Raw genomic sequence first — 18,043 nt, forward strand, 5'->3', positions numbered from 1 at the left:
AGGTGAATGTAATTCCAGGATCTACCTACTATAAGTCTGTGGTCTTGACTCATGATGTACTTTTTGAACAGATCAAAGATGAACGCACGGCAGCTTCTCACCTGACATCATTTTGTTGTGGAGGCTTCTTCTGCGCAACCAGGTTGACCGATCTCACTTGGATGGGCTTCTCCTCTCTGAAATACAGAAGTTGTAGGGAATAATGTTACAAGTCTCATCAATGGCGGTACTTTCATGACTTTAAAAAAATTAACTGTTGGACCGAGATTGGAGGCCGCAGATGAAGCATCTTCTGATGTGTCGTAAAAGTGTATTCTCATCCATGAGAGAGAGAGAGAGAGAGAGAGAGAGAGAGAGGTGGACGTTAGTGACAGACAGAGAGAGAAATCCCCCAAAACAGCACCATCAAACACAGATGTCGTTGTATGTCCAATTCTTTCTGAGCAAAGTCTCTTCCTGCTAAGAAATGCTTAGGTCACAAGTGAAACGTCGCGCTCTGTCTTTTTATTCTCTCTGTCTTTTATCTCTGCTATAATGGACGGATGAGCAGGACAGGAAAGAGAGCATTGACAGAGGGAGTGACGTGCGACACAAGCCAAATTTGAGCCTATGACAGCATGATTCGGTGTGTGCCTGTGTGGTATCACAGGCTCTACGTGGTTGGTTTCTGTCAGCTTGTTAGAATCTCCCTGTCTCTGATTCAAGCGTTCCAACTTCAGCTGAAGAACACTGATTCAAAATGAGATTGCCCAAGGAAGTGCGCTAAAGAAGCAACAGGATTTTGTCAATAAAGATAATCTGTGCTCATATCTCATCCCTATACATAGCTGAAAATAGTCTGTCCATGTTACTTGAAGTGTATGATATTGTGAATGGGAATACAATGTGAATATAAAAGTCAGTGTGTAATGGACAATGAAATCCAATCAAGTCTTTTCAACATTGGTAGTAGTTATTTTAGCGGTTATGTAACACTCGATCCATCACACCGAACAGACACACAGTGTTCATTTATCCATTTGTGACTCTGAGCATGTACAAAATGAAGAATAGTCCCACGGTGAAAGCAGGCCTTAAAGACACCATTATACATAGCAAAATCCTGAGTGTTAATTTGATTTTAACCCACAAGGTCCTCCATATACAGTATAGTAGCCTAAATATATCACAGCATAAAACATAGCATGCACACACAGCCAGCCAGACGCACACAAACACATGCATGAGGGCAGAGTGGGAGGATGATATATGAGACTGCTCTTGATCCAGATTCAAACACATACATAATGATTACACACTGCGGTCGCTAACTGGTTGAGCAAGAAGCCCTTCTGTGAATTCCCCCATTCAGCTGACAGTCACAGGTTGACTGCAGAGTGTAAACAGACAAAGATGCTATGTTCTTTTGTCACTTAAGCCACATATGCTTGGTCGTAAGATAAATAGCAAAAGAATAGCCCATTTTCAAAGCTCAACAACTCATTGCATGGTGCAGCTTGTCTCTATTTAAAAAGAATAGTAGACAATGACAATTGGCCCAGTTTCCCAAAGGCTCTCTTCACTCTTAAAAAAATGTAATTCAATATAATATCTTTGATGCTGAAGTAGGCCTTAATTTCAAAGTTTTTATATTTAAATGAGATGAAGAAAGTCACCACTCACACATTTCTCTGCGAATGGTTTTAATACTGCCACATGTCGACAGGTGTGTAGGCTAAAGAGGCTTTAAGGAAAGTTTGTGTATTCATGCAGGAGGCCTTACATGCGCATTGCGCAATGAGGACAGGTATGGCTGTTATGGCAGCCAATTAGGCCTTTTAGGCCAATTAGGCTTCATGTGCGGCCTAGAGGGCAACTGAGCATGTGCAACATATACCTCTTTCTTACACCATGGTGTAAGAGGTGTCCTTTGGGAAACCGGGCCAATGTATGAACATTGTGGAACTTTTTTCCTATGTATAATCAAAATAGGGATGCCAGGTTGAAAGTGATCAAATGTTTAGTAAATATTGGGATTCCATGTTTGATACTTAACTGAACATTAAGGAGTTTTCTGTGTGTTTGGCTTTGCAGAGAAATCCATTTGACTGCATGCTACTTGCAGGGAGAGATTATGCACATCAAATCATCAATGCTAATGTATTTGTACACTCTCAGAGTTCAATTAATACTGAGGATTTTACTGTCTAGTGACCTAACTTCCTGTTTCACTTGCATTGAGTCTGATAGATTGGCTGCACAGCAAATGCACCAGTATTTTAAAGTGCACATTTTCCATGGACTGTTATTGTGAACGAGAGTTGTTTAGTCAGAGCTGGTATCACTCTAGGACGGGCATTCCTCAAGTCAGTTTAGCCAACAGAAGTATTACATTATTTCTGATGGGTGTGGAGTAATATAAACACTGCATACTGATAGCAAGCTTATATGCCGACTTCAGATATGATGACTCATATATTCTAAGTCAGTGGCTCGAGTTTCAGCCCTAAAAGGACGCACATTTCTGCTACCGTAGTTTACCATTCAACCAGCCTATTAAACTGAATAAAGGTGTCCCAGATCTAAATGATAAATGATAGAAGGAAAAATAGCTCTAGTCTGCAGGACCGATACAAAAAGAAGCCTATAGAAAAGGTTCTGTGTACTACCTGCATGCGTAGGCTAATCTCACACTAGTGCTTCATCACAGAGCAATGCACAGCACAGTACAGTAGTAGCCTACACGTGCACGTCTCACATTGCATGCATTAGATTACACCCTGTATGTCCCCGCATGCATGATGTAGTTCTACACTACAAACTACTCTATATGCAGCTTCAGAATATCAAAGAAGAGAAAGGAACAGATCATGGCTAAACGACACTGCTTGGCTATAGTATAATGCCTTTGGTCTATATATTCTAACGGGTGATAAGAGAAAAGGTGCTAATACAATATTGGTTAGAGAGACACATATATGTGCAGCAGTGCTGCTGACAGTCTGGCCATTTACTGCCGTCTGCCGTTAGGCTATGACATGACTGAATCATAGCGCTTCTAATACATTGGGGGTGGGGGGGGGGGGGTTGATGTATGGCCACTTAGGCTGGGCTACATATTGGACATTTCCTTCTTTAGATGCAATGAATCGATCTTCCGTTCCAGTGCTGGGTTATCACTCCGCACCGAGGGCTTAAAATAGAAGGCGACCGTAAAACTGTGGAGCGCTTCGCTAGGTGGGTCGGACTATATCCATCCATCCAGCTCCGATACGAGCCGAGAGAGAGAGAGAGGCACGACACGAGCACCGCGCTTTGACGTAATATCTACTCGATGCGTTTAGAGTCAGGGGAGAATAATTCAGCCTAACGTGAAGGGGGGGCTTCATTTCAGCGCCTCTCATGATGACAAATCACAGAAATCTTGAGCAGAAGACTTGGGGACGTGGGGGTCACAAATCAAAAACGCGTCGCCCCTCAGTCAGAAAGACATTACAGGCACCTATTTCTACCCTATCAGGCCTACTCTCCCCCCCCCCCCCCCATAGCTCCATACAGCGGTCTCTGGCGTATATATATGCAACATCACTGGCCTACATACAGCTGGGAAATTCTCTCAACCGCACCCCATAGTGCTTAGAACACGCACGCAAACAGCTGCTAAAATTACAGAGAAATAGTATAGTATAGCAACACAACACAGACTTTATGTTTTTATACTTTTCCCAAAGACATATAGGGGCTCATTCTCAAATCGCATCCATCTCCCGCAGCATATCCAGCCGGCTATGCCTGCATGAATGGGATCAGAGTAGACATCGATGATGCTCTCAACACACGGCATGCCAAAAACAATTGTATAGGTTAGTGGCATATACAGTAAGTAATCACACGGTGATGATGAATTGCTGACATGCAGGGTGCGGTTGAAAACATGAAATGACTTGTATATAAGCTATCAATTCAATTCAATTCAAAGGGCTTTATTGGCATGAGAAAACATACGTTTACATTGCCAAAGCAGAAAGAACAATACAACAATACAGCAATACAATCAAAACAAAAATTATGTACTTTGAAGGTCAGAATCTTCAATAGATCAACTTCTGTGTACCAAGATAACTCGATGCAGGTATAGTGCAGGAATATACACAATTATTAGTCTTTAGGGTGGTTGTGTTCCATTTGATATCCTTCTCCTATCACAGCAACTCACAAATCTTGCTGCTGTGTTTGCACATTGTTGTACTTCGCCCAGCAGATATGGGAGTTTTTTGTCATTGGTCATGTTTTCAAAATCTCCGTGTGTGGTTGTAATCTGTGGGAAGTATGTGTCTCTGATGTCTTGGTACAATGGGCAGATGGTTAGGAAGTGTAGCTCGGTTTCCACTTCGTTTAGTGTGCAGTGGGTGCATAGTCTGTCTTCTCTCGGGATACAGGTCTGCCTATGACGGCCTTTCTCGATCGCGAGACTGTGCTCACTGAGTCTGTACCTAGTTAAGATTTTTCTTTGTTTTGGGTCGGTCACGGTGCTCAGGTATTCTGCCACTGTGTATTCTCTGTTTAGGGCCAGATAGCATTCTAGTTTACTCTGCTTTTGTGTTGCTTCTTCGTTGCTATCATTCGTTCTGTATGAGGGGTCCGGCGTCAGCATAGTGCATACATGTGTGAGTGGACTCAGTATGACGCGGACGCCGCTGCGTGTCTCGTGAATGACACACCCCTTCCTCTCCTCATCCTCTTAAAACCAAGTTACACCTGTGATTTCTCTCCCTCCCTCCCTCCCTCCCTCCCTCCCTCCCACACACACACACACACACACACACACACACACACACACACACACACACACACGCACACGCACACGCACACACACACGCACACGTGCACGCTCGCTCGCTCCTTGACTCTGCATAGCAAGCTGCTTTCTGTCAATGAAACAGGCGCTACTATAGAGCAGGCAACAACACAGTCCAGGTTACACAGGCCTGCACATACAGAACATGAACTGTACAGCCTGGAGCTAAAACATACAGTAGCCTATATGGGCCTATCGAGAGGCGTGCACGTAGGGATATACAGTATAGGGCCATGGTGGTACGTGTGGATATAGGCTGCACAGAGAGAGAGAGAGAGAGAGAGAGAGAGAGAGAGAGAGAGAGAGAGAGAGAGGTCTGCGGGCACACTAACTGTGTCGGTCTGTGTGGCATAAACGTTTGGTACCCAAGCAAAACAGCGGTGGGACAGCGAGACAGGGCGAAGTGGACTATATCATCTCTATAACTGAACGGAAGCGGTCCAGGCCCTGGCTCACTCAGTCTCTCTCTTTCACAATCTCTCTCCCCCACTATCTCAATCAGTCTCTCTCTCTCTCTCTCTCTCTCTCTCTCTCTCTCTCGCTCTCTCTCTCTCTCTCTCTCTCTCAGCATATCTCACCCCCTCTCTTCCTCTCTCTAGCTCTTACTTTAACATGGCCTCCTCCTTCGCCTCCTCCTCCCGTTGCCGAGCCAGCACAGCCATGATGATCTTCCTCTCCTCCTCCGTTAAATGGCTTAGGTCCGGCTCGGGGATGGCCGGCGCGACGGGTGGGCGCGGGCCGCCCCGAGGGCCCACCGAGGCGGACATGTTCTCTCCCCTCCTCTCCTCTCCTCCTCGGCGGCTCGGATCTCACGGACAGAAATCCCGCTGGCGGAGCCCACGGATCACGACATCATGGCCCACGGACGAATAAGCAGCAGCGGCAGCGTCTCGGGCAAGTGATGCAAGGTGGCGGAGGGCAGCCAGGGCGGCGGCGGTATAGTGGTGGTGGCGACGGTCCCAGGGATAGTGGTCGTGCCTCGGTTCCTGTTCCCCACTTCCAGCGCCTTCTTCCCTCTCCGGCTCTCGCTGCTCCGCTATCTTCTCCCCCCACCCCCCGCCCGCCCGCCCGCCGCCTCCTCTCCCCTCCACCACCACCTCCAGTTACGGGGAGCCCATACCTCCGATTGCGTACGCGGGGAACTCGCTTTCCGTCGGACCGGTCCGGGAGAGAGACGGTCCCTGGGTGAGAAAAGCCCGCCGTGGGTCTTCTTCGTCGGCCGGGTTTAGGCTGTCTGCAGGGCGAGGCGGAGGTTCCCTGTTTCTCCCAGCGCTGCTGATGCTACTGCTGCTGCTGTCAGGGAGATGGAGCCGTCAATGGGACCGCAGCCCCTTCCAGCGCGCTCACGCGTTCTGCAGCGGGAGCGCGCAACCCTCATTTGAGAATGGGGGGCTCAGTCACGGTAGAGGCAGGCGCGTACACGCCATTTGTCCCCTCGAAACCCCCCCCCCCCCCCACCCCAACATGTTCTCTTCCCATCCATCCCCAATCATTGTGTGTTAGAAAGTGAAACGTGCGCCCCTTTTCTCCATCTCTTTCCTCATCAGTCCTTCCACATGCAGCCGCGGTGTTTGTCAGGATAGGGAGGATGGTGCTCACACTAGTCCCGTGAGGGCGGCAGCTGAAGTTGAGAGAGGAGTGAAGTGTATATGCGTAAAAAAGAACCACACGCCACTTGTGTTGTAGTTTAGTTACTTCAGTGTCAAACTTTGTTAAGTATATAGCCTGCATATGGCGTCCATGCCTATAACGATTAGTAATAGCCTAGTACGTGGTTCAGAACTTCAGATCGGATCAAATAAGTAGAATGAATCAGCAGCAGCATCCATTATAGAAACTAAAACGTTTCGGGATTTCAGCACCATGGCCAGCAACACGCTGGCCATGGTTCTGAAATCGCGAACTTTTTTGTTGATACAGTGCAGTGTTTCCTATATGTTTCTGTTACTTCAGTTTTGATTGATCGATCGATCGATCAATTGATTGATTGATTGATTGACCAACCACCCAGATCCTACTCTGGTAGACAAGTAGAGAAACCCAATTAAGCGATTACGTGTATAACATTGAATGTTATTTTCTGATAGGTTGTAATAGTTGATTAACATTATATATTTCATTGTATAACTAAAGGTTTTTGATAAACATAGGCCTACTATTTAAGATAATACGATAAACCTTTATCGAGCCATGGGAGGGACATTCAGGTGTCATAGTGATCAAGCATGAAAGTGAAACACAGGAAGGAGAGGTAACAGGTATAGGCTAATAAACAAACCAAGATGAATAAAATTAAAGACAAAATAGGTCAATTGTGAGCTGCTATATACTAAATATAAATGCAATGTAGGCCAACAATCACAAGGCTATAAGAAGTTATATAAATCTATTGCCACACATCTAGCAGGCCTAGCTATACTTTAGATAACAATGTAATTAGTGTATGTAACTATATTCGCTTGAATCTTGATTCATATTATGTCTAATGGATATATTTAATTATGATAATAATGAGCATATGAGCTTTTAGTTTGAAATTACATTCGTCGTAGGCTTTTCCTGTGACGTAAATGTTTGACGTAGTGCTGGATCATAGAATCACCAATCACAGAAGTTGCTTTTCTCTTGTTCCAATCGCCCGGAGGGACGGTCACGTTGTGATTGGCTATGAGTCTATGAGACGTTCAAGAATAAGCATGTTCATCAATTTCACAAATAAGAAGGAGGTGTAACCAAACTAAATGTTTTTTAAACTAGAATTATCTTTGGAGTTAATATATAGAATAGACACACATAACTATCTTAAAATGTCTCCCCTTTATAACTCTGGTCTCGTCCCCCTGACAAGCAGCTAGCCAATCGCAGCTTGGACATAGATTCTAGGGTATGGGATCTATACTGCATGTTAAGAAATAGCTTAGATTGACCAAAAAAGTGCCGTTAGATTTGCCAAAAAAACCCAGTGCCTTAAGAGGCATAGATCGTCGAACATTCTGATTCTGGTAAGGTGGCTTAAACTCGCTCTTTTTCCTCTTTGAGTGCATTCGTCTTACAACACTTCTCATTTAAGCCTTTGATTATGTTTTGTCTTTTGCATTTTTAGCCCATTCTGATGATAAAACGTCAGGTTAGCGGACTGTCAAAAAGACATGGTGGTTCTCAAAAAGTGAGGGACTCTCAGCCAGGGTTCCTTGAGCGGGTTCTATGGAGTATGGACCCCTGCAACTAAGTCTGTACTGTACTGAGTCCTGACAGTATACAAATGGACCCGTTACAATTCAGGGTCTACACGTCTATGGTCTACACTTAAGGGGGCTCGTTGGAATTTAAAAGCTTGAAAACCATGCACTGCTCTAGTGAAAACCAACATTCTAGCAGTCAACGTTCATATCGCAGTTGACTGAACCAAGTTCCAACACTGCTGGTCTAGGTTTGACTATAGTCTAGCTATAGTAAACCGTATGCAATGTTGTATCTTGAGGTGCTTTAAAGGACCATCATTCAAGTGATGAGACCGAGCGAGAGTGAATAAAAGTACTTGAAAACTCGGGTTCCTGCTCCAAGATTAATTTCGCAATAGGCATACTGTTATTTCAGCTGATTCTTCTGTTCCTATATTGCATGGGGTTTCACTTTTTAGCTATTCATATTTCGTAGTATTCCCTATAGGCAATATAGTAGGCTATTTTGTCAGTGATACTGTCTGTAAATATGCGTTTAAAATATTATGTGTTATAACACACATTGATTTTGCCTTAAAAGTTAGGCCTATATGTTTAGTAGTTTTATTGAAAAACTAAGATTTCTGGTCATATGATGGATTGAAAAAACACTGCTACAAGATTTCATTTAGGCTATTACACGTATTGATGTGTTTCATATGTGTATCACCTCTCCCTCCACAGTCCCATCCTTGTTGATCCGTCATGTTGCCTGTGCTGGTGGTCCATGGAGGTGCAGGACAGATCCCTAAGGAGAGGGCGGACTTGTCTGGCGCTGGGGTGAAGGCGGCCGTCCGAGGCGGGTACACCATCCTCCGGGGTGGGGGCAGTGCCATGGATGCTGTGGTAGAGGCAGTCACTCTGTTGGAAAATAACCCTGCCTTCAACGCAGGTATAGAGCACGGCCAAAATAGGCCTGTCACAATTATTACATATATACTGTAGGCCTAGTAATCGCCTATAATATCAATTATTTGATCATCACAATTATTTTTGGATAATTGTTTCCATCGTGAAAAATAACAAAAATAGATCTACATTGTGAATGTGAGCTATACATTGATTGTATAATGTTATTAAATACAGTATGTCAGAATGTTAAAAAAATAAATACATTTATTTTTTTATATACGTAATGTGCCAGTGTCAATGCCCAAAACACATTAATCATGTGTCATTAATCACAATTACTAAAATTGCATTATTGTGACAGCCCTGCACACAAACACATTGCTGTACACAATACTACACATTGTACCTACATAAATAGGATGTATTGATTTTTGTACCCTTGATTAATATAAATATAGTTTGGTTAATGAATATGCCATTTTATTTTACATCAAATCAATTCAAAGACAATTAACCAAGATGTTAAACTTTTGCCCATTGAGTCATAGGTATAGTAATACTGTACATTACATTACTGTTGACATTTCCAAAGCCTGCTAATTGTTATTTACATTTCAAGGACAAAATTAGATTGCACTAGAAGTAGCTGCAAAGCTTACAACAAGGCTAATATCAAAACTAGTTAAACGCAAATATTCTATGACGTCTTAAAATATTGGAACATAGATGGACATGTAGTGTTGCAAAGCGAGTGCTAGATTTTAATATGACATGTTTTAGTTGATTTAGGCCTAGTTATTGCTTTGTTGGTGTATTTACTTGTGTTACCAGAACACATTGCAGGCTACTAGTACCAATTACTTACTGTACAATAGATCGTCAGCCCGCTAAACTGAAGCAATAGAGCACCGAAGTCTGACGTCACTTTCAGTAGCGGGCGCCAATACACAGGTTCATGTATTTTTTTATTTGAATTGTAATCCCCGTAGGGCATTTTAGGTCGCTTCATAAGTTCATATAAGAACTGTGTTTGAAAAACAAACCGACCACCCCGGCCTTTCTGTCAGGGGAGTGGCTGTGTGTCGTTAAGGATGTCAATTCATATTTGATACAGCCAGTTTCTGGAGAAAATGGAATTAATGTGGCCGCAAAAGCCTTGAAACTAAATATGAAGGCAATGTCACTGCTAATATACGTCACGCCCAGCTGTCAACACATTGCGTTCCTGAGATTCCTTGTTGACGTAAGCTTAGCTGGTGGTGACTCGACTCGTACTAACCACGAAAAATTAAATATCAATAGAATTTAAACTTAAATAAACGTAATTAACATTCAGTTTCTGTTGTGCGACGGGCAGATTCAGCAACCTACCCGGAAATGTAGTCTCTGGGTTGTTTGACTCGTTTATAACACATATTTTGTTACTCTTTGGGTTTATTTGTACATTTCCATCTTCAGTCGATGCTTCATATCCATATGAGTGAAAAGGCCGGGGTGAGCGGTTTATTTTTCAAACACAGTTCTTATATGAGGCGATCTAAAATCCCCCTATGTAGATTACAATGCAAATAAAAAGTACATGAACCTGGGGACAGTGACGTCAGGACTTCGGTGCTCTATTGATTAGATTTGTGTCCAAAACGAAAAACAAGATCCAGGTTGAATTTGGCTTGAATTCCCATTCCAATCTGTGTCACTAAAACCCAATCTGAACTATAGTAAGAGTTTGCTGCATGAGTTTGATCATGTATTTCTGCTTTGATGACAATCCTTAAAACTAAAAACATTTGTATCTTCCCGTTTCCCATCATGCTTCAGGATGTGGGTCAGTGTTGAACTCCAAAGGGGAGGTAGAGATGGACGCCATAGTCATGGATGGCAGAACGCTAGCTAGTGGAGCTGTGTCCGCTGTACGCAACATAGCCAACCCTATCCAGCTAGCACGCCTGGTCATGGAAAAGGTAGCACGCACGCACGCACGCATACACGCATGCACGCACACAATATACAGGTCTTCAAGAAAAAGCCTTAATATAGAGATAGATAAAGATGCACCTACTGTATGTACTGATTGTGATGAAAAAGAGATAATAAACAGATAAAAGATAAACACACCCATATTTCTATGTATGTATGTATGTATCTGTATTTATTAATGACATGTTTATTTATGTTCTGTTTATCTATAATTTTGTAACAATGTAACGTCACTCAGTGGAAGCTACTCCTTGACTGCAAATCTGCAATATAGCCTGGTTATTAATACAGTGCAATGTGATCTTAGTATCCACACGTATAATGCATCCTGATTAATTATGAATATGCTTATACTAAATAGATGAATGCTTTTAAGCTAAGTTAAATGGCAACGTCTAGTCAAGGGCCACAGATGACCAACATTGTGCAGCATGTTGTCTCATTCCAACAGAACACCACATCCCATGAGTTTGCAATGCACTGATTTGTTCAAATAAAGATTTATGACTATTTAGCAAACAGCAGAGTACCTTGGACTTAGTTGTTACTGGTTACAAATCAGTAAGCAAAACCCTCTACTGCAGCAGAGCTACTCAGACAGTGCCCATGTGCTCTTATACCAGGTGATTTAGCTAATTAATTAATTAATCTGTCTGTAGTGGTTGTTTTAATTAGGGAAATTACTTGGTGTAGTGTTTGGGTGGAATGCATGCACATGGCTAGCCCCTCTCGGAACCCTACCTAAAGCTTTTATGAAATTTGATGTCGCTTTAGGTAGGGTCCCTGGTCATGCTAAGATTTTCCAATGCGATTGTTGGAACGCGGATATACACAAACTCATCGTTTAGTCCATCGGCGCGGTATTACCACGCTTTTTCTTGTGTTCGTTTACGAATGTGCGAACTATAAGTACCTTACATACCTCTGATAAAATCTCCTGTGTCGCGGAAGCCGTTAAGTATTTTTAATCCATGTTTGATTAAAAATGCGCTTTGATTTCTTCTTGTTTATTTACCGTTTATTGTACCGCCTCCCGATGTGCGGTTGGCTTTGCGGGCTATATCCCTGCCTCTGATCTGCTCCGTCATAGCTGTAGCACCATTAGCTAGCCAGATAGGCGGTACAATGAGGTGTCAATAAACAAGGTAGGAAGAAGCGACATTTTTAATCAATCATGGATTAAAAATACTTAACGGCTTCCGTGACACAGGAGATGTGTCGGTATGGTATGTAAGGTACTTATAGTTCGCACATTCGTAAGTCAATACATGAATAAACATGGTAAAAGCGCGCAGAAGTCCGTCTCATGGCGTGTTTACATTGTATTTGTGTGTGCGTAACTGGCGACAGCCCAGCGTGGAGCAGGACCCAATGGGTAAAGTAAACAAAGTGTCAGAAACTTTACTACATTCGGGTTCTGCTTGCGAGGCTAGCACATGGCCATCTGTGACACATGTCTGGAAACCGTTGTTATAAATAGGGATTAAATAGGGACCTTTGCCTTCTGTTCCAGACAAGTCATTTGTGTCTGACGGCGGAGGGTGCCAATCAGTTTGCACGGACCATGTGCGTACCAGAGGTACCAGCAGAGTCCCTCATCACAGACTACGCCCGCATGCGCTGGAGAAAGAACCTGGCCCCAGATGCCAACCCTGTGGAGTGCCAAATGTGAGATACATGATCAATTGTATTTGTAGTTTTAGGACATACTCAACTTGTTGGGGTCCTTTGTTCACCAGCTCTGATCGTTTGTTCAGAGCTCAAAGCCGCAGAAAGTGTCCGACCAAACTCTCTCTCCTTCCCTAAACAAAGTTCTTTGGTCAAACTGTGTGGTTGTTTGTGTTCAGTTCTGATTTGGCTTAGTATTGGCTTTGAAAAGAGGATGTTTGACAAAGAATAATAACCACACCAAACCCTCTTCTAACATGCCCAAAATGGAACCCCGGCTCGGCGCCTCATTTCCTGTTCTTTTATAGCTTCCTGGCAGTTCACTTCCTGGAACTATTTCCCCCACAGCTCCCCTTGTGATCAAACCTTGTCATTTTGTCAACAGAAAATTGATGACCATGGTTCAACTACACACATTATATTCTCTGTACACTACATTTCAGTGTTAAATATTCAACCATAGTTTAAGCAACATATTCCCCAGTATGTTTCATTTTTTTTCAATACTCATACCAGGACAGGAAATACATTGTTTCACACATTTTATGTGGCAGTGTCACAATGCAATATTACTTCTACTGCTACTACTACTACTAATACTACTACAATTTATTTTTGGCTGTTTCAATTGAAACGATTGAAACATATGGCCGCCACTGGCAAATAAACAGGTCTTAATAAATGAATGCTTTGCGTGCAGGGGGAAGATGGGGACAGTGGGAGCAGTAGCAGTAGATGTGGCGGGGAACATAGCGTGTGCGACTTCTACGGGTGGTCTGCTAAACAAGATGGAGGGACGAGTGGGCGATACCGCCTGTATAGGTCAGTACCTCTAAGTTCCTACATATGTATGTAGTTAGAAGCTATGTCTGTTCTATTCCCTCTGGGGACGCTGTGGGCACTGAGGGGGTGTTCTCTCCTCTGGTCTCTATAATGCCTCCCCCTGGCCAGCCAGGGCGCCTGATGGAGGGGAAAGGAACTGGCTGGAATAACATGTTCCTTCCACACGCTACAGTACGTCCAACCGGGGAACCCCCCCGCCCCTGTCAAGTGCAAACTCCTCATGCATTGAAGGAACCATGAGGTCAGTCAGTTGCTCTCCCCAGGTCTGCAGAGGGAGTGTAGCGCCCAGGATTGCATTAGACAATTGACACTGGGTGAAAAGAAATAATAGTTTACAAAAATCGTGGGATAAAAATGTAGAAGAAAAACATTATCTATGTCTGTCTGTCTGTCTGTCCAAATCCTGTCTATATATTAATGCATCCATCCATCGTTGAAATAATGCCTGTTGGGTATGTTTCATAACAGAGCTACGAAACCCACCCACAATCCCATTTTAATCCATGGCTGGCCATGTTTAAGTACTCGAAATGTGTTGCAATTCTTGTGAAGCCGACTTCATAAGAATAGTACGGTACTAAGATACTGTATACTGCAAAAGTTCACTGGCTAGGTTGCATGATTTTATTATCTTGGCTAAAAATGCGAAGGGGTCAAAGAACAGTGATAACATGAAAATGCATTTGAGACTCTGACCATTGACCCTCAGGGGTTCGTAGAAGGATTTATGTGTTTGTGTCCGGCAGTGAAGTCTAGAGCTGCACACCACTTATGTCACTGCTGACGTACGCACACACACACACACACACACACACACACACACACACACACACACACACACACACACCTAAATAGCCTAAATTATGTTAGAGACCGTTATGGTACAAATGCTTGCTCTTTTCTAAATGTAAAATGGTGCATTTATATAGCGCTTTTATCCAAAGCATCGATTGTGCATTACATTCAGTACATTACAAACATTCAACCATTCCATACACCGATGGCAGAGGAAACCATGCAAGGCACCACCTGCACATCGGAAGCAATTAGGGGTTCAGAGTCTTGCTCAAGGACACTTCGACACCAACTCTGGTTGCCCGGGATCGAACTGGGAGCCTCACGGTTCCCATCCGGCTGTTCTACCGGCCACTCTACCCCTGAGCCACTGCCGCCCCTAGGTCTGCCACCCCAGCATTTGGCTACATAATCAATACAATATTATTCACAGAGGCTAACACGCCTCACAGTTGGGTATAGAGTACAGAGCCATGGTTTGTCATCAACCATGAGTGGAGTTTGATCTCAACCACTCCACCATTATCCGTTACTTATTTGTCACTATGAGTAAATGGGTGACTACTGCAGATGTATAACAAGTTGATGTAAATGACCAACTTCGTAGATGACCAATAAGGTAACTAGAGGAAAAAGTTGAATACTACTCAAAACAATGATTTATGATTAAAAGTAACAAAACATTTTAAGGTATTTTAAATATGATGAATTGTTTCAGGTCTAAATGACACTGATGTCCTTAATGTTCCTATCTATGAAGTTCCTATTTGTAACTGTTGACCCGAGAAATAATAGTACTGTAAACATTAAGGGAAACAGACAGCTAACTACGTAGACTACAGAAAATGTCCATAAGATTTGTTTTATGTGTTCGACTGTTCGTTATTTTTTACTTGGTTGTGATGTGATGTTTATACGTGATCCAATGAGAGCTGTCATGATACTAATTGTAACATGATACTATTACCGGTATGTCAATAGTCATAAACTACCACTGCAAGTCATGACAGCATAATGACAGCTGTCATGACATGTCTAGATTCAACATGATTATGTCAGTCTCGTAATGGTGGATTCAGGTAAAGTGTTACAAACATGTTTATTCCATAGAGATTAGCTGTAAAACATCTGTGTGGTTGTACACCTACAGGAGTAGCTCTACTCCCATGTAAATTAAAGTGACAGTATGCCAATGAACAAGGCCAATGTATACAATGGAGATGCACAGGGTTTAATCTGTTGTAGTTTGCTGGAAGACAAAATCAGCCTAGGCTTTCAAGTGTTGTTGACACTGCCACCTAGTGTTGCTGATTTGCAATTGCATTGCAAGCTAACCAAAAGCTATTTAAGAAAATTCAACTGAGATTTATAATTACTTGCCTTCTGTATGGAAGCCCTGTTGAATGAAACCCTTGAATCTTCAGAGAGTAAATTAATGTAAATGAATGTAAATTAATTTGTGGCACGGCTGTTTAACTCCATGAAACACAGGTCTCAAGCCTCAAGGGCACTAAACGGACCCAAACACTTTCATAGCACCAGTGATACTGTATAGGCTATACAATATTGTCCTTAAGAGTACCGTAATGCTTTCTGTGCCATGTGTGTGTGTGTGTGTGTGTGTGTGTGTGTGTGTGTGTGTGTGGGGTAGGGTGTGGGGGTTATGCCGATAACAAGGTTGGAGCAGTGTCTCCTACTGGACATGGAGAAGCCATCATGAAGGTCGTTCTAGCCAGACTTATCCTCTTCTACATGGAGCAAGGTCACTTTTACTTTTACCCTTTCATTCCATTCATGGCGTCACTCTCTCTGCCCTTCCTTCCAAGCCATTACCATCTCTGCATATGCATGTGACACTAATTCCCTCATCCCTTCCTAATACTGCTAATAATGACACTATATTATGACACCTTTCCTACATGAAACCTAACTTAACCTATGCTCTAGTCTACTATTTAGACTAGAGGCAAAATAAAACCTAAATTAAAATGCTCTACTATTCATACGACAATATAAAACCTAACTCAAGGTGCTTTAGTAGTAACATTAGAGAAAATATAAAACCTGTATTCACCTCTCATCTGCATTCTGCACCCAGGTCATCCTGCAGAGGAGGCCAGTGACTTGGGCCTGGCCTACATGAAAGAACGGGTGTCCGGTCTGGGTGGGGTGGTGACGGTGGACCCTCAAGGGAACTGGGCAGCCTGCTTCTCCAGCCAACAGATGTCCTGGGCTGCAGCACAGGAGGACACTCTCTACTACGGCCTGTACAAAGGGGAGCGCTTCACTCAGAGCATCGATGACCTGACTGAGAAGAAAGTTGATGGAGACGTTTAGAGTGCTGGCCTGCTGGGAAGTTATGGTGTGTGTGTGTGTGTGTGTGTGTGTGTGTGTGTGTGTGTGTGTGTGTGTGTGTGTGTGTGTGTGTGCAAGAGAGATATAGAGAGATTTTCAGCCTATCTTCTTTGTCCGTCTCTGCATCCTAGACACACAAATTCATATGAGGAACTCGGTTATTTAACACAAGTGTTAGTTCATCCATGTTGTGGTTCCAGTTTATGTTCAAGAACATGTGGCACAAATGTCTTAATTGCGTTTTATTTTCACAATAGTGAGAAAGAGAGAGTGTGAGCAAGTAAATAGTGTGAGGGAGACAGTGAGAGAAAAATGGAGATTCTTGCCTGTGTCTGGGTAGACCGGTAGAGACACACAATTGTGTGAAAAAGAACTCAGTGATCTTGTACTGAGACCATCAAATGAACGCCTAGTAAGTTTGCTCTTTGGAACTTGATTGTACCCATGGCATGTAGAGACAAGTAAAGGATGTGTGTAGCAGGGTGTTGTCCATAGAAAAACCACATTGGCCGTTTTTCCCACTGAAGTTCATTGGAGCGATGTGTCTCCAGCTCGGAACTTCCGAGCAGCGAAGGGCGGAAGTAAAGCGGAAGTGACTACTGGCCAATCACAGCACGTCTTTTCTGGGACTCAATTAAAGATCCCCTCCTCGCCACTATGAAAGAGGGAGTCGCGCCTCTGATTGGCCTACCGAACTCCCCCTTCTGTGAGAGGAAGCTTGGCACGCTTCCACATCTATGCTTCGCAAGAAATCTCTAGAAAGATTTGCCCCCTCTCTAGAACAGAGCTGAAGGAGGCGTCTACCTTTTATTTCTATCTATGGTGTTGTCACATTAGAAACACAAGTCACCCAGAAGATATTAATGGGTGGGATTTCCTCATAGGAGGATAAAACATTATGCATTGCAACAAAATGAACTATTGGTAATGTTTATATTAGAACTACCTGGTGGATAGGAAACTACAGTACTGTGAAACTACCTGAAATCATGAAGTGTTAAAACCACTGACTTCAATACATATACATTTTCAATGGATCAATGACATTTTATGTCTAGTTCTACAATTTATAATTTATGCATTTAGCAGACGCTCTTATCGAGAGGGACTCATCCAAGATTTGGTTCTAGTCTAAGTTTTAAAACAATGTACATTTCTTAAATGCATTTTGTTTTCACAATCTTTATTTTGTATCGGAAAAGTGAGATTTTTTTTCCAGAAAGTTTACCAGAAATGTCTCTTTTAACTTTCAATCTTCTCTAGGAAATACAGTACATAAACACTGCTTGAACCCAGATTCTAAGTGTACAGCCCTGTTTGGCACCTCTTGATTGTTTGGCTTTGTGTCCAAAACAAAGCCAGTGTTTAAAGTTTTGTCAATTGTATAATGCTGATACTGAGCCTTTTAAAAGTAAAATCCTTGAATCCTAAAAAATAAATAGTCATCGACTATTGTGTGCCTAATTTTCCTGCATGTACTACATGCACTACACAA

At 42.9% G+C, this 18,043-nt stretch overlaps 2 protein-coding genes across 3 annotated transcripts in view; one reads left to right on the forward strand and one right to left on the reverse strand.

Moving 5' to 3' along the window:
- Positions 1-5,604, reverse strand: part of rims1a (regulating synaptic membrane exocytosis 1a) — a gene marked incomplete at both ends in the record, with an annotated part of 95,911 nt that extends 90,307 nt beyond the window's left edge. Inside the window, 2 exons of the mRNA XM_080782934.1 lie at positions 102-176; positions 5,444-5,604. Of these exons, the coding sequence (XP_080639060.1) occupies positions 102-176; positions 5,444-5,604 (236 nt within the window). The remainder of the gene's footprint in view (positions 1-101; positions 177-5,443) is intronic.
- Positions 5,605-7,725: 2,121 nt separating this feature from the next.
- asrgl1 (asparaginase and isoaspartyl peptidase 1) lies at positions 7,726-17,975 on the forward strand. 2 transcript variants are annotated; one of them, XM_080781297.1, is made up of 7 exons: positions 7,726-7,839; positions 8,743-8,950; positions 10,729-10,871; positions 12,401-12,555; positions 13,256-13,377; positions 15,845-15,955; positions 16,292-17,975. In XM_080781297.1, the coding sequence occupies exons 2-7, from the start codon at positions 8,764-8,766 to the stop codon at positions 16,528-16,530; spliced, it is 957 nt and encodes a 318-aa protein (XP_080637423.1). In that variant the 5' UTR covers positions 7,726-7,839; positions 8,743-8,763; the 3' UTR covers positions 16,531-17,975. The 2 variants fall into 2 exon arrangements, with proteins under 2 accessions (XP_080637423.1, XP_080637424.1); XM_080781298.1 differs by lacking the exon at positions 7,726-7,839 and adding an exon at positions 7,974-8,267.
- Positions 17,976-18,043: the final 68 nt, after the last annotated feature.

This window comes from Protomyctophum bolini (genome assembly GCF_963924005.1).
Source record: "Protomyctophum bolini genome assembly, chromosome: 14".
In the NCBI taxonomy this organism is placed as follows: domain Eukaryota; kingdom Metazoa; phylum Chordata; class Actinopteri; order Myctophiformes; family Myctophidae; genus Protomyctophum; species Protomyctophum bolini.

What these genes read in the sequence shown, in the direction of transcription:
- asrgl1 (XM_080781297.1), top strand. Translation starts at nt 8,764, where the DNA reads ATGTTGCCTGTGCTGGTGGTCCATGGAGGTGCAGGACAGATCCCTAAG. An exon ending in AACCCTGTGGAGTGCCAAAT is followed by an intron (nt 12,556 to 13,255) that starts GTGAGATACATG and finishes CTTTGCGTGCAG; the next exon opens with GGGGAAGATGGGGACAGTGG. An exon ending in CCTCTTCTACATGGAGCAAG is followed by an intron (nt 15,956 to 16,291) that starts GTCACTTTTACT and finishes TTCTGCACCCAG; the next exon opens with GTCATCCTGCAGAGGAGGCC.